Source organism: Gadus chalcogrammus, chromosome 13 (genome assembly GCF_026213295.1).
Source record: "Gadus chalcogrammus isolate NIFS_2021 chromosome 13, NIFS_Gcha_1.0, whole genome shotgun sequence".
NCBI classification, from domain to species: Eukaryota; Metazoa; Chordata; class Actinopteri; order Gadiformes; family Gadidae; genus Gadus; species Gadus chalcogrammus.
Window position 1 is genome coordinate 18,498,003 of NC_079424.1, and position 26,038 is coordinate 18,524,040.

Here is a 26,038-nt window from a genome sequence, read left to right on the forward strand (position 1 = left end):
ACATGACACTATGACTCCGTCTACCCACTACCAAGGGAACGTTTGCTACACGCCACACACTACAAAAAGACAAAGAAGCAACTAGGAGTGTACTTGTGGAAGAATAATATAAAAATAAAATCATTATTGAGAGAGAGCATAGGTCGCACAAAAGCGATTCTAATTTGTGGAAATAATTTGTATTTACATTAATACTGAAACCTTAAATTCAATCTATTTATCTTTGTTTGTATTTATGGGCCGCTAAAAAAAGGCACATTTGTGGGCTGAAGCTGTACACAGCTCAATGCCCGAAGGTGTTGAGTCTATCTCTCTGTCTTTTCTATTGAAAAGTCAAGAGACGAAGGAGATTCAACATTAAAGACCACATCAAGGAGCTGGACACCATGATCCCTAAAACCAATGACCTGTAAACCTGCCGGGGTTACATTTCTTCACACACTATCAGTTTCTGTGTGTGTGTGTGTGTGTGTGTGTGTGTGTGTGTGTGTGTGTGTGTGTGTGTGTGTGTGTGTGTGTGTGTGTGTGTGTGTGTGTGTGTGTGTGTGTGTGTGTGTGTGTGTGTGTGTGTGTGTGTATTTCTATTTCTATGTGTATGATATACCTGAGACCTATTGTCGCGGTTTCTTCCGGTCCGTATCAGTGTGTTGAACATCATTAGAAGGCATTCCTTTCTAGGTATGAGATTTGACCACATCCAAGGCATTTCTCCCCACGACCAGAGGATGAAATTGCAACGCCATGGGGCTGAATATTGCCATAGTTTGGGCTTAATATGCAGACTGGGCTTTGAATTGGCCGTTGAGAGTGTGTGTGTTTGACTGATTATATAAGATTGTGTGTGTATGCTTGTGTGATTAGGGGAAAACCTTTGGACATTCCTCTAAAATGTAAAAAATGTCAGTGGGTGAACAAATCCTTAGAGTGTGTGTGTGTGTGTGTGTGTGTCTGTGCATGTGCGTGTGTGTGTTAAAAGCTGGAGCTGCACTTCCGCATGTGTGGTCCGCTAAAAAGGGTCAGACACTTACCTCAGACCCCCCCCCCCCCCCTAAACCCTTAATCTTCCTCTATTCAGGTGTCTAGCCCCCCCCCCCTTCCCCTTACTAAACCACCTAAGATGAATTATGTTTTAAAAATGGACATTTACAGATCAACTTGATCAGTTCAGACCTTAACGTCCTCTCTCTCTAAAGCCAACCCAACCACTGACACTCCGCTCACTTTTACATTCACGTGTATGGCCTCGGAGGTAATGGGCAGAAAATAACAACTGTGTGTTATTCTGAGCGCTCTGAATGTCCTTGTGACTGCCGAGCGGCCCCTAATGAGAAACTATACTGCTGTGATCTATGGGCTCCATTACGGGAACAAGGTCGTATGTAATGCATATCAGCCCCCCCTGGTGTTAACACTAGTAATAACATCTCCGCACTCAGAGCCGCTGAGCAATGGCAGACAACGCTAAGGTCAGCCCGAGTTCATGTGTGTTTGTGTGCGTGTGTGGGTGGGGTCGGGTGCGTGCCCCCATGTGTGACTATGATCAGTATATCAGTATGTCAGTATGTCTTGCAACCTGTGTGGTGTGTGTGCGTGTGTATGTGCGTGTGTGTGTGTGTGTGTCTGTGTGTGAGTGAACCCTCTACAGTATGTCCCCATCCTCTATGCTGAAGCTGGACCGGCGGCTGGAGTCCACCGAGGCTTCGGGGGACATGGCGGACAGCAGGGGGTCTCCGCCGAGCGGGGACAGTGGCTCGTCCATCATCAGGAAGCTCAGGTCGGACCTCCTCCCCTGGGAGCCCAGGCCGCCCAGGTCCCCCAGCGCCGCCATGCCGTCGTTGAAGCCCGGTATCCCGTCACACAAGTCCAGCGATTGGGCAAAGTCAAAGGGTTGGGAGCTGCCCACCGCCGAGAACTGGATGGGCGGCTGGTGCTGCTGGGACTGGTGCTGCAGGTGGGGGGGGAGCGGCGGCAGCTGCCTGTTCTGGCCCTGGCCCTGGTTGTGGAGGTGGGCCTGGGCGTGGAGGTGCTGCTGCTGCTGCTGCTGCTGCTGCTGCTGCTGCTGCTGGTGCTGGTGGTGTTGGTGCTGGTGTTGAATCTGGTGCTGGCCTTGGCCGTGGGCAAGCTTCTCCTCAGGGTTGGTCTCCTGCTTCACATAGGAGCCCATGAGGTCGGTGGGGTTCAGCGGAGAGGGGGAGTTGTTGGGCAGGCCGTGAACACGCGCCTGCATCTCCAATTCCTGGGGGGGGGGGGGGGGGGGGGGGGGGAGTGAGTGAGGTGAGACAGATGAGTCAACTGTAACGTGCCGGTGTACATACACGTGTGTGTGTGTGTGTGTGTGTGTGTGTGTGTGTGTGTGTGTGTGTGTGTGTGTGTGTGTGTGTGTGTGTGTGTGTGTGTGTGTGTGTGTGTGTGTGTGTGTGTGTGTGTGTGTGTGTGTGTGTGTGTGTGTGTGTGTGTGTGTGTGTGTGTGTGTCCAGCTCACCTGGATGCGGAGCCACAGTTGCTTGTTGGCCACCTCCATCCGTTTGAAGCTGTTCTCCACCTCCCGTGTCCTCTGCACATCCTTCTGCATGCGCTTAATGTAGTCCACCGACGCCCTGAGGATTGTGCCCTTGTTCCAGCGAACATCCCTTCACACACACACACACAGACACACACACCCCTAAACATTAGCATCATTGTGGATATAGTATAGAGAAACTGATCGTTATGAAAGAAAAAGTAACCCAGGCAGGCTTACAGGTCATTGGTTTTAGGGATCATGGTGCCCAGCTCCTTGATGCGATCATTAATGTTGAATCTCCTCCGTCTCTCGACTTTTGGTAAGAAATAAGAGAGGGATAGAGAAAGGGGGGGGGGGGGGGTATGAGAGAAAGAGAGGGACGAGAGATTTAGCGGGTAGAGGGCGGAAAGGTCAAACAACGCTTTCATCTTTGACACTGCGGCAAGCAAGGACATTTTTGAAAGGAGAAGCCGGTGTTTAAATACTGTTGCATTGAAAACAAAGTGTACTCCATAAAATAATATAAAGGGGTTAAAAGTGCATTCATTTCACGTAAAGACTGACAGACATTGTACACACACGCACACATGCACACGCGCACACAGGCAGGTCAGAGGCAATTAAGCCTCAGTGCAAGAACGGCAGAAATTAGCAGGTTAACCATCCACTGAGGTACACTGTGTCAGCTAAATCGACTAAAGACCTTATAAAAAATTGCGGGTAAAGGGAAGACTGCCCTCTTTATGTAGCCCTTTGTACAATGCACATCCCTTTGTAAGGGTTAGTGGGTGAGTGTGTGTGTGTGGATTTGCGGTATGCGTGTGTAAAGTGTGCCCGATTGCTTACGTGCATGCCTAACTGTATGGGAGAGTGTGAAGGGACAAATGTACACAATGGGCCGTATGTGTGAACGATGGAGTAATTCAGCTAGAAATGCGGACACGCAGAGTCAGGCTTAAGATTGTGGATGGAGGGAAACAGGAGGTAACCAGTGGGACTGCGTGGAGAGCGTTCACTCACTTAGGTTGTGGTTGTCTTTTTTCTGTCTCTCCTTGGCCATCACACGTGCTTCTGTGTCTTGACAAGAACAAAAAACATCAACAAACAACGCCCAAACTACTCACGCACACAAACACATGCACAACCGCTGTTGTCCTGCACCTCTTAGCCAGGAAAACTTTCCTTTTCTTTCATTGTTATCCGTCCATGGGAAGACTTCTGTACAATCCTTCTCGCTAACATGTTTTATTCATTAATCAGATGCCTATATCCAAAGCAACTCACAAGGTAATTTATCATTTTGTAACCCTAGCCCTGACATTTCTGAAGTACAATTTGAGTTATAGTACTACGAGTAGTTATTCTAGTAGTAGTAGGCATACGTTACCGGTTAGCTCTCTTTTGACAGCTAGGTTGGCTGGGCAGGAGTTACTGGTCATTGCAATTGCTGGCCCGGTCATCCCAGGACCTGAGTACACATCCAAGTGACTGGTGGACAGTGGTAGCTGTGAGACACACACACACACACACACACACACACACACACACACACACACACACACACACACACACACACACACACACACACACACACACACACACACACACACACACACACACACACACACACACACACATTATGATTCATGTTTAGACATGATGATTAACTAGAAAATGCATTTCCTGCAGAAAATGCGTTGAGTGCTGGCAGTGTTGCCCAATCTGGCAACACTGCCTGAACGTCCTCCAAAAGGAGCCCAATCCAGAGGGAAAAAATGCCCAATCTGGCAACACTGCTGAACGTCCTCACGCTCCAGCGTCAACGTAACTTAATGAGACCAACTAAAAACTAAGCTGGTATGAAACTAAAACTGTGATTCTGAATAAAGTTCGAATAATATCAAAATGTCGTGTGTAGATTTGTTAAATGGTTTGACGAAGGTAAACGGTTCAAAAATGATTGAGTTACTTACGAATGTCTTAAGGAGTAAGAGTGTCAGAATGGGCAGACGTCTTCAATGAAAACGAAGCCGGTATGAAACTCAAATTGTGATTCTGAAGAAAGTTTAAATGATATCGAAATTCTGTTTAGATATTATTGAAGATACAAGTGTCTAGGTTTGTTAAATGGTTTGAAAGCAGATAAACGTTTGAAAATTGATTAAGTTACGTCTTAATGGGAGCTTTAAAAAATCAGAAAAAAAGTGTGCGATTCCAAGATATTCTGAACATTTTAAAATTTGAGTGGAGTCTCTAGGTGGAATATTGAGGAAGGAGATGGGTCCCAAAGTTTGTAGAGAAAAATAAAGAGGAAAGAAAGAAATAATAAAACGTATGAACTTATGAATACCTAATTATAGATGATTAGACATATCTCAAATCAAGACATCTAACTCTCCTGAGAGGCCCATTGTCACAAAGCTAGCAGCATAAGACAAGCCTGATGAAACCAATATTTACACTCAATATACACACTTTGACACATTTAGAGTCGACACCAAACCCCCAATTGAAATGTGTAACTAAACGCTGCATTACAATGTCAGTTTTATTCCTCTCCGACCCCAGCAGAGTGAATGTCCCCTCGGGAACCAGTGTCCCATTGATTGCCAGAACCATGGAACAGTTCCAGTTCATTAAACGCAATGGACTCAAACTCCTGCGTTAAAACCAAGCCATCTCTTTTAAAAGATGGATGTTTCCCCTTTCTTAAGAGGACCCCTTTATTGCTTGGTAGCCTGCCTCACCCCGGTCAAGCAGCCTTATAAAATGATTGTTGCCGTATAGTGCAGCCCTGTAAAAGTGCTGATAGCGGGAGATAATGCAGTAACATCACACCTGAAAAACGCCTGCCAAACACACAGCAATGATTGACTATCACCCCATTGATCTTATCGCTGGCCCACCTCGCTCTCTCTTTATGGCCCGATTCTCCAAAGACACTTCAACTGCTCTAGAACGGGCTTTCACAGAGGAATCGCATAACAATTGCGATGAATTAGTATTTTGACACCCATCAAAAAGGAGTCCTCATTTTGAGCTAACTTTATTCGAAAGTATAGCATTTCCTACGGAGAGACATTTGAGGCGTATACATCCTGACCAGCATAGTTTGGAGTTTTGGACTTTTTACTACTGGGGCTATACTGATAGAGAACAGGAAAGAGATTAACCGCATTACGATCGCTTCTGTGCTAGTAGCAAAATCAAACAAGCTCCAATGACATAGACACACAGGGCTAGACAGATAAGCTACTGTATGCTAAGCTTTCGTTAACATCTACATCTAAAGAAATAAAATGAGATTAATAAAATATGTCACTGATTAGAAGGAAATTACATTATTGACGTTGTGCGGAATCTCCTTTAAATTCTATCAAAGGTCATCCCAACCCCCAGATCTGATTATATCTGCCATCCCCCCCAACTGCACGACCACAATGTCTTCTTCTCTTCACCCCTTGATTGCCCGTCCCTCTTTGCCCTCCCCCCTTGTCTTTCCTGTTCACCCTTACCCTCCTTGTTAACTCCTAACCTGATGACCAGCACCTCTCTTCCCATCACCACAGCCCGACCCATGTCCTGTGCCCCTCTTCTTGTTCCGCACCCCCAGCCTGGGTTGTGCCGTCCCACCCTGTCGATTACACCTCTCCGAGCACAACATGGCCGCCGCCAAGTCAAAGCAACTCGCCGCCCCAACCAGGACTGCCCAGGCACAATTGCACATACACAAGTTTTACACACATAAGTAGGCGGTAGTAGCGAGAGGGAATCGGGTTGTGACTGGTATTCACTCAGCCGTGTTCCCGCAGCTCTCACTAAACTGGCAGATTCCACAGATTCCATGGAGTTTTCCCCCTTTAATCTCTGCAGCATTAAGTATGTAAATGTCCTTCGCTGGAGCCGAACAGCTCGTTGGGAATAAATGGAGCTCTGGTCTCTGGTACAGGCTTATTCACAGCCTCACCCGCTATACAGGGCACAGACATGCTACCTTGCTTTGTTCATGTCGATGCAAAAATTAAGGCAGCTATTCCTTCTTGGAAGAAGGAATAGACAAACTCAATCTGGTCCACGCAATCAATAGCCTAATCTGAGCAATCCTTTTAACAGACCATAACAAACACATGAATAGAGCGAAGGAGAGAGAGAGCAACACACACAAAAAAAAAAAGAAACTAAATCAATCAAATGATTCGGTGAGTGAAACTACAGATAAAAGTCCTAGCAAGCCACCACATCTCAAACGATCACAATGATACAGCAGCACGGCAGAGACCAGGCCCAGTGTCCCAGGCCCTGATCCAAACAGCACGGCCCCCTCTGTGGTACTGCCAACACAACATTCGCCTTCACGCGTGGACAGAACCACAGCATAACAAATATTATAATTAGACAAATTCAAACAAACGCAACCCAGCCCCCATAACCTACCTTCCAGGTTGCTGGTGGAAGATCTACAGTAAAGCTGGAGCAGCCAGCCAGCAGCCCAGGAACCCAGCTCTATCTCCAGCAGCTCCTAGCTGCCTGAGGGCGGAGGCTAATGCAATAATCAGAGACCTGATGTTGGGAGTTAGAGCTGAGCTGCTGGCCCGGCTCTGCACCGGCCGTCAGCATGGCCCTCATTCCACACCAACACACTGAGTACACCTCTCACCGCACAACCAAAAACTACGCGCATATTTGCCTAACAGAAGAAGAAAAAAAAAAAAACACACATGTGTGTGACACACATTCACACCCATGTGTTGTGGCTGTGACACACACACACACACACACACACACACACACACACACACACACACACACACACACACACACACACACACACACACACACACACACACACACACACACACACACACACACACACACACACACACACACACACGACTATCTTACCAGCTGAATCTGTTGTCTGTCAAAGACCTCCACAACGGCATAGGTCTTACTCATCTCCTTCATCTCTCAGTCCTTCCTGTACCGGGCCACTCTGCGCTCTCCCTTTGTGTTGCCCCTCTCCTGAGGGACTGACATCGACAACGCCAGCACCGTCCCTCTTCTAACCTCTGCTCTCCGCCAAACAAGAGTGAACTTTCCCCCTATCTGGACTTTCAGCCTGCTTTTTTTCATCCTTCAGCTCCCCCCCCCCCTCCCCACACTGCCCTCCTCCTGCCTTCACTGCCCAGCCCCGTCCCTCCCTCCCTTCCTCAACCCCCTCACTCCCTCTGTGAAAATGTCGTAAACAAGGTTAACTCTAACTAACAGCGGCTTAATTGTTAATTTTCTGTGCTCCTCGACTCAAAGGCCCATCACTGTATGGCCTTCGATCTCGCTGACCTGCTCACCGCATAGGATTCGCCTGCTTTAGTGTTGGAATGTCTCAGCTCCAACATGCCTAAATAAATTACACAGTACTATTTGTGTGTTCATCCGAAGAGTGTGTGTGCGTTCTACATGTGTGCGTTCTGTGTGTAATGTGTGCGAGTGTGCGTGTCCGTGAGCGTGTGTGGACTTACACGTGCGTATGCAATTACACACGTGTAAAAACACACAGAGATGGGAATTCAGATCACAGACACGCGACAGTCCGAGGTCAACCAAGCCCTAGTCTCACAAATCAGACTTTAGATCAACATCTAAAGTCTGGTGGCAGACGAGCTCAAATCCGGGGGAACTGAGCGTTTCACTTTCTTTCGCTTCAAATTTGTTCCAACAAATCATGTTGCTTGAGATAGCTGGGATCCAAGCTGGAAAGGAACATGACCGGCGGTATAACATCAGATGTGATGTGGCTGACCATTACTCTGCTTAAGCCTGATAACTCAAACTTCAGCAGCGTGTTCCCATTATCATGTCACTTCTCGTACAACTGCAAATTCGGACAGCAACGGTAAACTCTTCCAGTAGCCGCTGGGAACACAAAGGACGCGTTCCGTCTATGAGACAGATCATGAGGAAATATGGACTTACTGTGTTAGGCATCTGGATCGGGTCAATATACGCCTGAATGTCATCGTAGCTGGACTGCATGCTGATGATGTCATCGATGACCTCATCCATCTTTGAAAATAATATATAGGAATTCATAAGACAGAGGAAATAGTCACAGATGTGGCGCTCATGCTTATCAGCCTCTGCTGTGTCCAGCTCTTGCTAAGCATAGTGTCTGCATCATGTGATGGACTCCAAACACTGAACTTAACCAGGACTAAATGTTTTTGTGTGTGAAACAACAAAAAAACATGATGTTTTGATGTGAGAGACAACATGCATATTATAGCAAATCCTTATGATTCAGTGCTATGATATTATCTTGCAGAGAGATAGTGGGAGGCATCATGCAGTGAGCCGCAGCAGGGTCAAAGTCTGTCTATTTCCAAGGGTCAACTCGTCCAGTTCCCTTGTTAAGTTGTAATTACAGCTGTAAGGCAATGATGGGGCATTTAAATGGCAATGATAATCGGAGTCAGTTCATACATTAATCTGAGGTTTGGCAAGGGCACAGCTTATGTGCACATATTGCTGCAACAACAAAAATGCATTTCACCAACTAGTTGTTTACACACAAACACACATATAGATATATTTAAATGTGTGTTAGGGACCTAAGCCGTTGGATTGGGTGTGTGAATATACTCTGTGTTTGAAAGTATTCTCTGGGTGTGCGAGTATACTCAATGTATGCATCTGCGTGTGCGTGTGCACGTTTCACATGCGTGCCTCGTTTTCGTGGCTGGAGCCGATGTTGAGCATGGCCATGGGGCTGTTTGGGGCGCTGCACCCGGACATGAGCTGCTCGGTGCGCATGCGTGGGGAGTGCAGGGGTGGAGGCGCCGAGGACGACCCGCCCGGGGGCACCAAGGAGGGGGGTGGGGAGGGCTGCACAACCCCTGCCACCGCATGGACCGTCTTTGGGAGGGCAGGCAGGAGAGAGAGAGAGATCAGGTGTGAATGTTGTGCAGGTGCGCAGTACACGCATAGTAAGAGTGGTTGGTAATCTCTGACTGCACCGATCATGAATATCTTTTTGCATCGCCTAGCCTACTTTCCTGGTTTGAATTGATTCAGGCCCTCCTTTTCCCTGTCCGTAAACTTGTGAGCCGGACAGGGAAATTGTTTGGCTGTCAAAAGCGGGTGACAAAACGATCAAGGAAAACACGGGCAAACCGAGACAGACTAGACAGCCGATGGGAAAGAAGAAGGTCTGGGCTCTGCTCCAGAGCTTAGAAAGCACAATTCAAGATTTAAAAAGTTAAGCTATGAAATCTTCCCTTTGGAAGACTTGGATGCCAGAATATATTTGGTATATATTAGGCAGGAATATGAAAATGGGTACATTTCGCCTTCACCTTAACAATTTTATATAACAAGTCGCTGGGGAATAATTATCAAAGATAAGTATAACAATTAAATGTTTTATAACAAATGGCTCAGCGTTTTGAAAAAACGATTGGAGGAAATTGCACAGCTGGTAGTAAAGAGAATACTCAAACTGTTTACAAGGTCAAAAATCAACCCAATAAAGAACAGGCCAGACAAACTGAGTTGACAGAAGCGTACTTCCATATAAATACAGACAGGCAGCCAGACCGGAAGAACTGCTACTTTGGCTGATGTACCTGTTTGGTGGCGAAGGTGGTAGACAGATACTCCTTCACCTGCTGCCTCTGGGACTGGCGGAGGTGGTAGTCTGTCGGGTTCTCAAGGTGGGTCTGGACCTGCACGCACACACAAGAAGATGACCCACCAAATATATGTATGTAACTACACGGACACAAACTAATCTAATTATTTGTTCCCCGCTAAGCTCCAGTTTACCACTACTTCACTGGTTGTAAATGGCTTTCAGGCCATTCATCATCAGAGGTGAACCTCTTAACCTTGGGCTCATACCTGTGGTTCCCTCCCATAGGACCAGCTGACCAGAGCTGGAAGGCCCAGGCTAACTCCTCTATAGCAGCAGTATGAGTATAGCCTTGGGCTGCTGGCCTAATTCCTTCACATCAAAGGTCCAGTCTGCTCCTTACTACCACCATACATACCAACCCCCCCGAGCCACAGTCGGTTTCACCACACAGACCAGGATTATGGCAAATCAACCAGAAACATTTCACTCAAACAATTGCTCAGTTGGCGCCCACTGGGTGCACACGAGTTAACAAGTGCAAGCACATGTGTGTGTGTGTGTTTGTGTGCGTGTGTGTATGTGCGTGTCATGTGTTTTTGACATTTTAATACTGATTTGCCTATGTCTCATGATTTGGCAGAGGAGAAAAGAAATCAACAGTGATATTTATTTCTTCCTGCCAGGCGACATGCGGACAGTGGGATAGTCAAAAAGTGAACCGATAAATACGATTTGCGTTAAAATCCTCACAGGAAAAACTGTGACAGGAACGGAAACAGAGCCGGTCTACACATCCAAACATGAACAATCTTCCATGCACACGTAGTTACACAGTTTGACTTGAATTACACCCCAAATGGACAACTATTTACTTCCGTAGACGTAGGTCATATGCATGAACGGATGCTGTGAATGAGTTTGATTGTGTCTCAGTACAACCCTTACAGTAAAAGCAGCAGAAAAACAACAACCCGCACCCAAGATAAGGACACACACACACGCAGTGGCATCACTGGAATCTGGCTAAATGTCACTTGGAGCGCACTATCTGTCCCCTGACTGACAAGGCGTTATCTCCCCTCAGCCCGGGTCTGTCCTCTCTCCAGACAAGTCAGACCGGGCCCAACCTCCACCCCCAGCTCCCCCGCCCCCGCCCCCGCCACCCTACCTGCTTGCTGCTCCAGCGCATCCTGCCACGCCCGGCGTCTCGTCCGTGTGCTGTCCACCCCCCTGTCTCCAAGCCGTGTCCTCCTGTCTGCGGTAGCGGCCGCCGAGACACACGCTAAAGAGCCCGGGAGTCCAAACACGACCACGGCGTCCCGCCCACCCTCCCCTGAGCACCCGGGCCGGCCGGGGAGGAGGGGCTGAACGGGCTGGGTGCTGTCTCCACTCAACGTAGCACGTGAGCGGATTACAACCATGACTCCCCCTCCCCCCTCCCCCCTGCCCCCCCCCCCACACACACACACACCAAACTCCCTCTCTACTTACTTACTACTTCTCTCTTCAACTATCCCCTCCTCTCTCCCTCCTCCAACAGCCCCACACGCTAGTCTCCGTCCAAGCCCTAAAATCTATAACTAAAACCCCACTAGTGTTTTGATTATCTTTGTGAGTGCATGGGCGTGACAGTGAGCTGGCGAAATGTGGATTTTTTTTAATTCATTAACAGAGCTGTAGCTTTTCTTTCATTTTTGTTTTTTTATTCAGCAGCACACCCCCACGGACTGCCCATGATTCAAACAACACGCACACAGATGGGGACTCACCTTGAGGACCGCCACGGGCACCTGCATGCTCTGGAAGTGTTGCGGGGCGTTGACAGCCATGGTGGGCGGCGGGGCGCCAGCCATGCGCTGCTGCATGTACTGCAGGGCCGCTTGCTGCTGCTGCTGCCGCTCCCGCTGCTCCTCCTGCTGCAGCTGGTCTCGCATCAGCTGCACACACACACACACACACACACACACACACACACACACACACACACACACACACACACACACACACACACACACACACACACACACACACACACACACACACACACACACACACACACACACACACACACACAGGTTTATTTCTGTGCCCAGAACATGTGATATAAACTTTGATTGCCAGGGAGAGTGAGAGTCAACCACTAGAGGGAGCAGCAGACAAAGTGACCGTGTTTTACTAAGGTTAGGTTGAGCCAGTGTATTTAACAAATGGATTTTACCATAGAGCCGGGTTTTGACAATCGTGAAACCAATGTGTTCAGCTGTAGAAGTGGCTGGAGCCCATTTTTTGTTAAATACACTTTATGGAACGCAACAAAATGTTGAGATAACTCGATTCTCGTAGCTAAAGATAATGTTTGGAACACGTCATTTGTTGACATTCTGCACATTACACACTCGGGACCGTGCGCATTACGGTTGCCAGTGAATTTCTCACTCCAAACCCGTGGACGCTACGGGCGGCGTCAGTACCTGCATGCGCAGGCCGATGCGCGAGGCCATGGCTGGGGGGCGGGGGGGGATGGGCGGGCGAGCCGACGTCAATGCTCCGCAGTCCAGCCCGAGAGAGAGAGAGACACCTGGGAGAGAGGAAAGAGAGAATATAAAGAGAAAGTGAAAGAGAAAGAGAGAGAGGGAGAGAGAATAGTGAGGGACCAAATGATGGATAAGTTAGACATGAGCGTATCAAAATGTGTATGATTCACACTGGTCTGAAAGATAGGCCATGTTTGTATTCGCAAGAAGCTAGAACAGAGCTATTTAAAAAATGTGCTCAGTCATCGTTTACTGTGTTTGCCCAGCTACTCCTTAAGGTAATTTGCAGTGTAGGTACCTTACGAAATATTTCTTCTTGCTTGGATAATCTTATTATAGAAAAGAATGATGATGAAAACTGACAAACTCTAGAACTATCTCTCTACCACCGTGATTCTCGGTTCTACCGCCAGAACCGAGAATCACGGTGGGGTTTGAATCAGCCCATACCAATCCTTACTAACTTACAGTGGATAGCCAATATCTCTATTATGAATACAAATGCAACAGTGGCAAAATATACAAGCATGTGCATAAAAGGAGGCTACATGGGCACAGAGCGAATCTGTAGTAAGTACTAAATATTATGAGCCACGGAGTCCAATCAGAGTGTGGCAACACACACACGCACACCAGCGAACAGCATGTGAAGTTGACTTTTTTCCGCCGGGCGGAATGTGGAGTGTCATGTGGAGATCCTGCCATTGAATCCACATGTTGAAATATGACATTTCACTGGTAATGAGCATCATAAATGGGTGTGCCCAGGCCCACCATCGCCTGCCAACGGCCCTCTCTCCATCTGCTCTCTGTGATGCGTCTGGGCTTCGGATAAGGCAGCGGTTTCTCACACCACAAGTCACTCCGGGCCGTGCACTTCATTTACACACAGCCTCAGCAGCAACAAACAACAAACAAACAGCCCGGCGTGCCTTGTAAAGCGGGCGTTGTTTGAACAGTGTGATCTAAGCCTCTGGGCTGTGGAACCGCATGCATATCCAGAGAGATGCTGAAGGGCAGAGGTGAGGCCCAAAGGCCTGTGATGCTCCCGGGCGCAAGCTACACAACCACTGCTCCGCTCCAAAGGTGATGATGAAATGTAACCATGGCAACTGGAGATGATAGGTCATGTGGCAGTCATGTGGTGGTGGTGTGTCTTGTTGTGGTGCGATCATGTGAGCAATCCCACAGGGGTTTACCCTCCTGTACACTTCTGGCACCTTCTGCATTCTGGGTCCGCATGTCTCGTGCACAACACACACACACACACACACACACACACACACACACACACACACACACACACACACACACACACACACACACACACACACACACACACACACACACACACACACACACACACACACACACACACACACACACACACACACACTAAGGTGGCTGTTCCGGTTTCTGTGCGTCGCATGTGAATATCATCACTGATGACTTTGCATCCCTCGGACTCCCTGATCAGTGAGGTTTTTAAACATTATGAGTCACCGCCTGAAATGTATTCTATTGTCCGCATCTATGGCTGACGCCACTTCTAATTCGCTCCAGAGACAGCTAGAGTCATCTCAGGCTTTCAAGTGACCAACCAGAGCTCGACTCTTTCAGATCTGGGAGCCCGAGCCCATATATGGGCAGAGACAGAGAGTGAGAGAGGGAAAGAGGGAGATAAAGGCTCTTTGTGTACGAGGTACAATAAGAAGGCCAGCTCCTATTGAGAGGGTCTCAAGTCGCCTGTTGTCCAAAGTGTACTTTTCAATACCCGAGGGGGCACGCACACTGGCCCACACGCGTGCATACTCGCGCAGACAAACACAAACACACACACACGTAAACAAATCAACACATGAGGCCACTGACTCTGGGAAGTGCAGTCTCCGCAGCAAAGAAGATCCGAAATGTCCTTGTAAACAAATGCCGCTCGCCATATACAAACAAAAGAAAACAAACCGCGCCGACACAACGGCCCACTGCAGTTTTAACTCACTCACTTACTGCCTCACTCACTGCTAATGCTACTTAGCCACCTTCTGCTAACTACATAAACACAGAGACCTGCACAACTATTTACAGAGTGTATAGCAGGGATGGGCAACTGGCGGCCCGAGGGCCGCATGCGGCCCGCATCCTCACTCAGTCAGGCCGGCACATAATAAAGAAAAAAAAAAAGTTCATTGAGTTGTTGCACTTAATGTTGGGCCACTGTTTTTCAGTTTTTTGACTTCATTGAATGATGATGTATGTGAGCCCTTTGCACTGATAAAAATACTGACCATTCATGTGGCTGTTTGAGCATGGAAAAAATGAAATGAATGTATGTTGGTTCAATTAAAATAGGTTAATAAAAAAACCTAAACAAAAAAAACCTTATTAAACTCATCCACTAATTTGGTGCCTGTCATGTAACTGTTAACCAAACAGTACCACTATATAAATCTCAGCATGAACCTGCCGGCGCGTGTTCAATTTGGATGAGTTAGACACGTAAGGGCCGATGAAAAACATCAAATGTCAACTTAACTGCTCAAGGTATAGACGCGCTAAAATCATGCTTATCACGCTGAACAAATAACCTCCAGAAATATCTTGATATAACATGAATAAGATGACAATGAAACATTGTCATTATCCTCCTTCCTGTCCCTAGTTCCTCTCCATTTCCCCCCTCTCTGATCGTGCGCGTGTTCTCACAGACACAGACACAGGGTATCATTTCCTGATGTCATATGGTGATGCACTGCTACCAGGCAGAGTGCTCCCCCACATCAGCCTCCCATCTGCCCGGCATCCACCAGGGGCTGAGCAAGGCGTCTGTGACGCAGTGGCATCATACTACAGCCTTTGTGCGCCCCGGCACTGTGATGTCACCGCCGCTCCACTTCACAAGTCTGCTGGCCAGGGGGCGGGCGTAGAGCGGAGGAAGACCGGGTCAGAGGTCGCCTCTGGATCTGATATGGTTATTCGCACACACGCCATTGCGTGAACACGCATACACATAGTGCCTGCAGTCTTAATTTTGCACAACAAAATGCGAACCAAGTCCAGTCCAAAAGGCACCATGTGGAAGCTTACTTTAGTGTAATCTCTATACAACACTGCTTCCCAAAATGTACACACACACACACACACACACACACACACACACACACACACACACACACACACACACACACACACACACACACACACACACACACACACACACACACACACACACACACACACACACACACACACAGAATGCTAATAAAAACTTTGGGATTACAGACATGGTGGTAATTTGTTAGTGTGTATTTATAGAGGTGTCTCTGCAGAAACAAGGAGCCAACTGAGAGCGACTGAATATGAGACTAACACACACACACACACACACACACACTGAAGCACATTCAAACTTTGTCAAGAATTCCTAAAGACACAGGAAATGGTGGAGAATAATTGACAGAACTTATTAAACAGAACATAATGGCTAGTTGATATGATAATGTGAAGGGCAAACCCTTCCAAACGTACTATAAGTGTGTATTATAGGGCTTAGGTTTAGGTGCCTACCTTGCTAATTATCACACAAAAAAATTAAAAACACACACACGCACACAAATAGAAAAAAAAAAAAAAAAACATGCAAATATACAAAACACACAAAGATAAAGGGCAGGGGACGTTTCCGTGTTGAGTGATAAAAGAAAACCCCTTGTTTCTGTTCCCCTTTTCACATAAACAAGTTCCGTTGGGGCATCTGTTAAGAATGTGTGTGCATGTGTTTGTCTGCATCCACTTTTCTAAAAGGATATGTGAGCATGTATCCCTGACTAACGGCATTCCAAATGCCTAACGCATCTATATACACACACGCACCGCCATCTTTCTGTGTTTAACAATTTAGATGGGGATTTTTCTAGGGACCAAAAGCATGTTACATAATGAGTATGTGTGTGTGTGTGTGTGTGTGTGTGTGTGTGTGTGTGTGTGTGTGTGTGTGTGTGTGTGTGTGTGTGTGTGTGTGTGTGTGTGTGTGTGTGTGTGTGTGTGTGTGTGTGTGTGTGTATATATATATATATATATATCCATTGGGGAATGTGAAACCCTCACCCAAAGGAAGGCAGGATTGCATGTCACTTATGGCACGGCAGCTATGAGATCTTTACCCCTTCCTCTTTGGTCTCTCTCGCCCCCCCCCCCAACGGCAGGCCAACAGACAAACAGCAGGCAGACAGGCAAACAGACAGACCAATGGCGGACAGACAGACAAACAGGCAGGTAGGCAGGCGGGAGGAACAATAACACACGCAGAACATTACCTGTTTGATAAGAAAGTAGTGTTGGCAAAAAAAAAAAAAGGGTGAGAAGCTGCCTGGGGTGCTGACTACATCACAAAACCCCAAAGAGGCTGGAGAGAAGTCTGCAGTGGGGAAAGGAGGAAAGCAGGAAAGGCATTAAGAAAAACAGACCAAGAGAGGATGAATTTCAGTTGACCACATATAGGATGTTGTTGTGGTGGATGCTATGGGACACAGATGCTGCTCCCTTTTTATGTGTAGGTCAGTTTGTGTGGCCTTTTGTCAGGATGGATGCAAGTGGTAGTATTAAGTGTTGCTGCAACACACAATTCTATTCTTTACAAGACTATAATTTGTCCCTTTCCATTCGTCATGCACAGGTCAGACTTCCTTCCTGATTATCTGGTGTGTTGTCACTCTGCAGTCGCATGGCGCTGAGCTGCTTGGCGTTTCCTGATCCCCGCTAATGGCCTGGCTACTGAGGAGTTCAAGTTGAGCATGGCTTGGACACCCAGGACTTAAGAACAAAATAACACGGCTTTGATGAATTCACGATTCAGTGGTCTGCTATTTAGAAATAACTGCAGTTATGCAGTTATTGATCCGAATAGTTAGTTGCTATGGCCACCATTAGAAAATTTAACTGACTTCCCAGGTGGGAGCTATAAAATCCTTTTTATATCAATACAAGAATTTTTTGCGATAATCAAATGATTAATTTCTTTAGCAAGTAGCCGTATAATAAGCTAAATATGAGGACATATACATCTTGTAGTATTCTAACACACGTTTAGGGATGCGTTCGCGAGACACACGTGTCTGAAAGTAAGACCTCTTGTTGTTGTAATCAAGAGACAGAGAATATGTGTTGTTGTGTTGTCGTTATCATGTCGCACGAAATGTTTTTCTGCCTCTGGAAAGCAGAAGAAGCAGTTTGTCATCAATAACAGAAGAGATGAATGGCTTCAGTTAGTCCAAATGAATCACCATTGTCTGTAAATACAGGAAAGCCCAGAAATTCTGTTTGTAGCTGTATGTGTCAGCCACTGCTGCATCCATGCAGAATAAAGAGACGACTAAATATAGTGCACCCAAACATGTCTATGTAACAGAGAGCCCCACACACACACACACACACACACATATACACAGACACGGCTGTAGTCATTCCAGTGAACTGGTGCGAATAGTTTGACATTATTGCCCTTGAAGACCCAATGACATGGAAAGCTAATCAGGGATAAAAAGACCACAGTAAAAAAACCTCATCAGCAAATTTAAGTAGCTGGAACTTCCTTCCTCCTCCGGTTAGCTAAGCTTTCCAAACTCCCAGTGAAGACTGAAGTGAAGCAACTTCCTCCCAGCAGAAAACAAGGAAAGAAAACCAAGATGACTTACCACGGACGTAACCGAAATGACTCCAGTGTCGCATGGGTTCACATCCTCCAAAGTCAACCCCTTATTGTTAAAGCCTTTTAACTTTGATAGTCCAAGAACTGCATTCTAATGGTGAAAAGATATTGAGTGGGATTTATCAAACTCAAATTTCCAAATTTATTGTTCAATGCAAGATAAAATGATTGAACCAAATGAATACATCTAGATCATAATAAACAGGACAATCACAATATTCTAGGTCAGAGGGAGCATGCCTCATACCACTTCTTAAAGAGAGTGTATGCAATAGGCCTTTGCAAACTATTAATACACCCTCAAAAGTAGCATCCAAATTCTTCTATGGGCCTTATTCACATTTCAATAGGCTATATTTTTAGCTTTGATAATAAATAATAAATAAAATCTCATACCCACAAATAGTCAAAGATACCTTGACAAGCAGTGTTTTTGTCATTGGATAACACCTATTTAAGCATCGACCTCCATAGACCTAAACCACATGTCCATACAAACACCCACTCCCAGGTACAGCGCTATGGCAATATACATTGTTTACATCAACTGTACTAAATGTGCCCTTGCCCTAACCAAGCGTCCCCATGACATAAACATTCATGCAAGCAAATAGGTTGGATTCGCACGAAAGTAAAACAAGTAATTACAGCAGTACATAATACAGCAATGTATCTGGAGATCAGACTCCAAAAAAAAGTTTGAAAGTACTCATATTATTGATAAAAACAAACAAACATGGGAGCGACATAAGTATTTACCTGGGGCCCAGCGACCATGTGGTTATCTCAAAGACAGAATATCATTTCCCATAACTATCCGATGATCCATGTGGTATCAGAAGAAGGCAGAGCGGGAGAGAGAGAGCGAGAGCGACATACACAAACGGCCAAGCCGAGTGCAAGAGCTGTATACCGGCTTATTCTAGCTCTGTAGTGTGCCAGTGGCAGATCAGTGGTAAGTGATGCCACTCCCCCCCTTTCGTAGGGCGTTGCAGTAGATTGAGTGAGTGAGTGTGTTAGTCACCCCAAAACACACACGCGCCTTTTTAAGCACCAATGCAGTTTTATGTCCACCTCCTCACTTCTCTTCCCCTAAGTTAGCAGGAATGCCGGAGTTTGTGGGGAAGAACAAGGGGAGCACAGTATCCGGTAAAGACACACCCACACCCCAGCCACCCTCCCACTCACACACGTTATGATTGCAGACAGCACAGATACAGTGTGTTTATAAAGGATTTTCTACAAGCTAAAGTAATACGTTTGATCATTCTGTAGCAGTCGTGTAAAGTAACAAAGTATAAACACTTTGTTACAGTAAATAAGTAGTTATTTATTTTGACTGTACTTCTTGAGGACCTAGGTCGATTTTCACTTTCACTTCACTACATCATAAAAAAACTCAATTTACAACGAGACATTTACAAAATTGCCTGATCAAGCTAACGGGATATCCTTAAAAATTACCCTTTTTTGTAAAGTATTTTCTTAGTATGTTGACCTGCTTTTAGTATAATATCGGGTTAAATATTCAACCAAAATAAATAAGTATCGACTCACAGATTATCATTCTCAGTGGAATCCTCACTTATGATCAAGGGCATTTTCATGACCAATCAAAAAGCGATTTGATATGTTGTGCAGGATCGTCAAATAAATACATAAATACATTAAAGTTACAAAAAGAGAGACACACACAGATGCAACTCCAAGGTGCAATTAAATTACCGTTCAGGTGTATATGTCACCTTCGATCAAGCCAAGATATGAGCTCCATCTGGTGGCAAGTACATTGTCCCTAACTCACCTTCTAAATATAGCAAATGCATTTCTAGCATACCTCGACAACATTTTATGATATGATGCATCTTATATCATGTAACAATCACGTCCAAAGATAATTGGGCAACATAAATACATGCATGCATACAGCCAGTTTGTTACTGTCCACGAAGACCATATCTACAATATATACTATTCATTTTCTTCTTGGATGTGTTTTATTATTCAAGAAAATGGATTATGGATTTTATTTAAACACAATTATCTTCCCCCGCAAAAAACTCCACAAACATGCTCAGACACGTGGGCTTACCCCATGATGCTTTGGAAAAGTCAAGATTTTGAGGAACCACGTGATTGGGTGATGCAGTCACCCAAGTACAGCTATAATAAAGCAATACAAAACATTAAAAAAAACGGTTTCACTTTTACACAAGTCTGCGTTAGTTAAGTACCTTTGACCGGAAGTCAAACCCTTATGTTAGCCATTCTTTTAACATTTCCAAATAATATAACAGGACGTCCGTGAGAGTCGACACTAGTTTAACTTGATTATCGACGGCACGCATCAGCATCGGCACTTTGACAAATCAATCAGCCAGCCTGGTTGATTGAGCGATTGCGTGTTTTGCAATGACATGTAGGCATATCGGGCTGTTCAACGATAGAGGGATAGAGGATGCTCAAAGATACATATTTTAATGCTGGTTTACCATTTCAGAAAAAACCCAAACCCTATCCCTCATCACTGCCACTCCGACAGTATCCCAGGGTAATTGGTTTCAAAGTGTCACTCTGTTCGGTTGTGCTTAAAACAACGAACGAGCACGCACCCCCCACCCCCGCCCCCCGACCTACAAGCATCCCTTGTTTGTATACAGAGGTCCCATCAGTGGGTCCGGCACCCAGTTCTCATAGTGCCCGCAGTGTATTTACCGGGTTATTTTGGTCCAGGGGAAAGGCTCATCCACACCCTTTGTTCATTGGCTGCTATAGTTGCGTTCCTACTCGATTCGTCCAATCAGGAGGCCGCTGTGTGTAGGAGGCGAGGTTACTGACCAAGACAGCCTTGTACTCTTTTGACAATAGTCCACACACATACACATTACGAACACGTCCACACACACACACACACACACACACACACACACACACACACACACACACACACACACACACACACACACACACACACACACACACACACACACACACACACACACACACGCCCTTAGCTAGGTCCCAGCATATACCATGTTAGGTCGCCCATCTCTCAACCCGCCCTTGGTTACTATGGTTGCGGATATGGTTGGAAACAAACAACACAGATAGTTGGCTGGCGTGTGTTGCTGGAATAGCGCGAGTCTACACAGAGTCAGACCAAGAGGCCAGCCACCCGGGGGCCCGCTCACTCATCAATGGAACAAAGACCACTGTCGATATGCGCATATATAGTTATGTCTAAGGCCTTGGGTGGGGGGGCGGGGATAAATTCATAAAACACCCACCCCTAAAACAGAGGTTGGTTAAATATAGTACTTACAACTCTCCGCGTCGATTGCACTAACCTGAATACTTCAATCATGAATCTGTCTCATACGATTATGTTACGCAGCAAAGTAAACACCTGCCAACCAGCCAGACGGACAGACAAAAAGAGGCATGGGTAGATGGTTTGGTGACAAAGAAAGAGAGAGAGGTGAAAGGAGAAAAAGAAGGAAAGAAGAGAAAACTAGTGACAGCAAACATGTGCGACTATAACCAACCGCACAGCATGTTCTTCTGAAACTGTGTGTGTGCAGGCATTTGGAATGGTTGGCATTTTGGGAGATAACACACAGACACACTCAAGACACAGACCACAATGCACTCCCCAAAACCCAGTTGGAAGCAGGACACAACCTTGAGAAGTGACGCATGACAGTGCAAATCTCTACCTTCAGGGGTGACTGGGAGTGCAAAACGTTGCGGTGGAAGGCATTCCAACAAAAACGAGCAAATGTAATGTGCGAGTTTACATACGTGCAAATAACAGCAGAACGATAGTGGTTAATTACTACTTATTGCGATCAATTTGATATACATGTATATCAATTTTTAATCACAATTTTGACTGAAAAACTTATAATAACATGATATTGTCATTGGTGGGGACTGCAACGAAAAAAACATATTTTCACATATCAAATATATATTTTGATTGATTGTTAAGCCCTAGGGAACATACAGTGCATCCCCACTTTGGCACGCAGCTGAGGACTGATTCCAAACAACATGTCACCAACCTGCTAGCCAAAAGAGGAAGTGAGAACCTGCAGCGGGGGCTTGCATGAGGAAGTAGAGTCACACATTCAGCACATGGTACCAAAAGGCCCCGCCCTCCTCCATCCTCCAGCGGATGATCATGTGTCCTTTTGCACCGATCACATGACACACTGAAGATCTCTCTATGTATTGGTGATTCTTCAAGCGAGCCTTCAGAGACCGTAAGGAGGTCAAACGTATGGTTTACTGGAAACGTAAATATACAAGGTGTTAACGACACATTTCCTCTGGACCAATCAGGAGGATGTCACAGATTATCGGCCCATGAGGCGAATGGATGTAGCTGTGTTTATTTACACCTGCTGATATTTGACATGAGAGTACATCCACACCCACTGGCCTGTTTGCTGTCTATGTGTGCATAGATGTGGCTCACACGCACACACAATTTTGAAACATAAAGAAATTGTAAACACATATGGAAGGTTTTGAAACAATATGCCAAAATCGAAAAAAAAAAAAACTATGTATTCAGACCAAAAAACAATTGACCTTCATAAAAGTTCTGAAACCTGACTCTTTGTTCCCATGACAACCATCTGAGCATGAGTGCAGCTGTGCTGGGTTTTGAGAGAGAGAGAGAGAGAGAGAGAGAGAGAGAGAGAGAGAGAGAGAGAGAGAGAGAGAGAGAGAGAGAGAGAGAGAGAGAGAGAGAGAGAGAGAGAGAGAGAGAGAGAGAGAGAGAGAGAGAGAGAGAGAGAAAAAATAAGAGAAGAAGAAGCTGGGAGAGCGATACAGTTTGCCTTTTGCGTGCTCCACATACTAGCTGGCGACCCCTGACCCTACTGACAGGAACCTCACGACATGTTTACCAACCCCCTCAACATGTGTGCACCTCGCACACTGAACTGCGCACCTGCCCCATGGCTGGCAACACAGAAAACCAACACAGAGAGAGCCAGAGATTCTGAGAATAACATACAGACTTATAAATGACCCATTTGACATTCAATTGCAGTTTTTTTTTACTTTGACTGGTTTAACTTGTTACAAAACTTTCATAAATAGCACTGGGGGTTTCCCCACTCTAGATCTATCAACGCACCGTTAAGGCAGGGGATTTGACTGGATGGGTCTTGATTGTAATCTCAGCTTGTTTGGTTCTCCTGTAGTTTGTCTGTTGAAATGTGTCCTCCAAGCCAATTTCATACCGATGTAAGACAAGGTGTTGGGTCTTTGTTTAAGAAGTGTTGGTCCTATTGTGTACATTACTGAAGTACTGATGCTGAATTATCAATACGTCAAGAGGTTATCTAAATATTACACTAATTATGTGAATATACTCTAACATGTCTTGCCTTCCCTTCATGATGGAAGGCAAAAAACTAGAAATACAACTTATACAAATATTATTAGGGTAGAATTATCAACAACATAACATTCATTGCATTAGCAATGTACAACAGCAGTTGAGATGAGTATTAAGGAGAGACTCCAGCTTTCCATAAAATGTAAAGCATAATCAACCTTGTTGTCCGTTCCACAACCCATTATGTTGGCAGTCATCATCACACCATACATTTAAAGTACAACTCTTTATTTGGTTGGATGAAAACATCCCGATTAATATCATGCACACTAAAACCACAGTAAGTATGGTGGTGTGACGTCCGAACCCAGAATTCAGCCTGCTCAATGTGTGATGGAGGTACAGTGTGTTGCATGTGAATTGTGTGGTGACAACCGAGAAAGGAATTTGCGACAGTGGACCCGAATGTGTGTATCAGTAACTGCAATCGACAGCCAAGATACGAAAGATGTTTTTCCTCATTCCGTAAAACAACTTTTCTATCCGTCAGTTCTGCTATTCGGCCCAGCCTACACACAAGTTTCTATCTCAAACCTAAGGGGTAAAAGGCAGGCGGCTGTGTGAATACAGAACAAAATATAGCAACAACTCTTCACTGAATTAGGTCGCTCTAGGATCATACTGTCTGTTGATTCACACATTAGTTCAACCAATTTTCTTTCATAATTCAGCGAAGACCTTGAAAGTATGGTTTCCTTTTTCTTTCCGTCCTTTCGCATGACTATGCGAAAGGGCATGAATCAGAGAGAGGTCTTCTGCTTCCCCTCACTATTTTAGAAGTCGTAAGGTTTAAGCAAGATTCACCAAAACATAATCATGACTCATAAGGGATTTTGGGAAATGGATTGTTGTGATGGTGTCTAAGGGGGGATTCCAATCTCACAATTAATATGGTCAGCATGCTGTCATTTGAATGGAATCAACAAGCTCAGCACAGACTTGAGGCCATGGAAATGTATGGAACACATTTCTTATAAATGACCTGAGAAGTACAAAAGCAGAAAGCAGGCCATTTGGCCATTTTGGCCTAAGTCAAATTAGGAAGTGGAAGGTGACTTAAGCCAGATCAGCAAAGTGGTGTCAGCATAAGTAACCAAACATCAAAGCGTTTTGACCCTGCTGCACGTCTGCCCTTTGACCTTTACTGTTGTGTTTACTGAGGAATAGAAGGAATGTCCAGTCGTCGGGGGTCACAGGTCAAAGCAGTGCGTTCGTGTGACACGAAGTGGTATAAGCATTCGAAGTGTGGCATTCACTTGTTAGACATTCTGCTGGCTTTTAAAATAAATGCCGATTGCTGTTCAATGTAATCCAAAACATCACACAGAGTAATGACATGCACATGCGTGTACATACAAGTCTTGCTGTGTAAACAAAGACGTGTTTGCGGAGATGCGCGGATCTATTATAAGCTTTGCCGACGGGTTTACGACAAGGTTTCTTTGCACAATACCGGTTTGTACACAGCGGTATATCCAGGGTGGATACGTGATGGCTGTGGATAGAGGCACGGTTCTCTCAAACAAGAACATCGCGCGGTCCCTTAAGGCTGTCACCTGTGGCACACTTTCTAAAAGTTTTCTCATGCTTCTATGGAAAAATAGACGGAAAACATTGCGTTGATTTCGATACGCTTTTCAAAAATACACATAGGCTACTGGAGAACAAGTTACAGCTAATTCCGATAATAGCGCCGTTCGTTAGGTGTCATAATTCATGGAAAAGTGAGCAAAGGGCATAAATTAACCACGAGGGACAGGCGAATATTAATGTCAGGGGTTGTGTGAAGATTCCCAGGGCGGCTTGAGTTTAACCAGTTGCCACATTTAAGGTGCAAAATATCACTTACCCGCTCTGAAGGTCAGACAGCACGAAGTTACGAGTCAGGTTCAGGAAAGTTTGCGTCCGCCAAACCTCCTTTACGCAATGGTTTATAACTGAGATTGCGACGCACGAGCCTAGCTAAACACGCCACGAAGTGTAGTTACGCGCCTCAACGTGTATCTGTGTTACGGTAAACCACATTGCCTGCACTTGGATGGACGATTTGTTTTCGTTTTGTTCGACGAGATGTTTTGACAACTTGGGGAGCTTCTGCGCGGTCACCTGTGTGCATAGTGACAGCTCACGCCACCAATGACAGAGCACACATGCTGTGAGGGAAATGTAGTTCTCGGATACAGTCAACACGTGTTATTTTCTGGCAGTGACGTGATTGCTTCGACACGTCCTATGTATAACTAAAGGGCATTTG

General features: G+C 45.7%; 1 protein-coding gene across 14 annotated transcripts; it reads right to left on the reverse strand.

The window, feature by feature from the left end:
• Nucleotides 1-1,104: 1,104 nt before the first annotated feature.
• Nucleotides 1,105-25,893, reverse strand: tfeb (transcription factor EB). Of its 14 annotated transcripts, none has more exons than XM_056605448.1 (15): nucleotides 25,634-25,893; nucleotides 21,087-21,182; nucleotides 20,464-20,534; nucleotides 20,097-20,145; nucleotides 16,981-17,081; nucleotides 12,605-12,711; nucleotides 11,903-12,070; nucleotides 10,126-10,224; nucleotides 9,227-9,415; nucleotides 8,477-8,566; nucleotides 3,891-4,008; nucleotides 3,524-3,580; nucleotides 2,741-2,816; nucleotides 2,483-2,630; nucleotides 1,105-2,236 (listed from the first exon to the last, which is right to left on the reverse strand). In XM_056605448.1, exons 6-15 carry the CDS (start codon nucleotides 12,632-12,634, stop codon nucleotides 1,640-1,642), a joined length of 1,572 nt encoding a protein of 523 aa, XP_056461423.1. In that variant the 5' UTR covers nucleotides 12,635-12,711; nucleotides 16,981-17,081; nucleotides 20,097-20,145; nucleotides 20,464-20,534; nucleotides 21,087-21,182; nucleotides 25,634-25,893; the 3' UTR covers nucleotides 1,105-1,639. The 14 variants fall into 14 exon arrangements, with proteins under 14 accessions (XP_056461423.1, XP_056461421.1, XP_056461424.1 ...); XM_056605446.1 differs by having other exon boundaries at nucleotides 16,981-18,462; XM_056605449.1 differs by lacking the exon at nucleotides 20,097-20,145.
• Nucleotides 25,894-26,038: the final 145 nt, after the last annotated feature.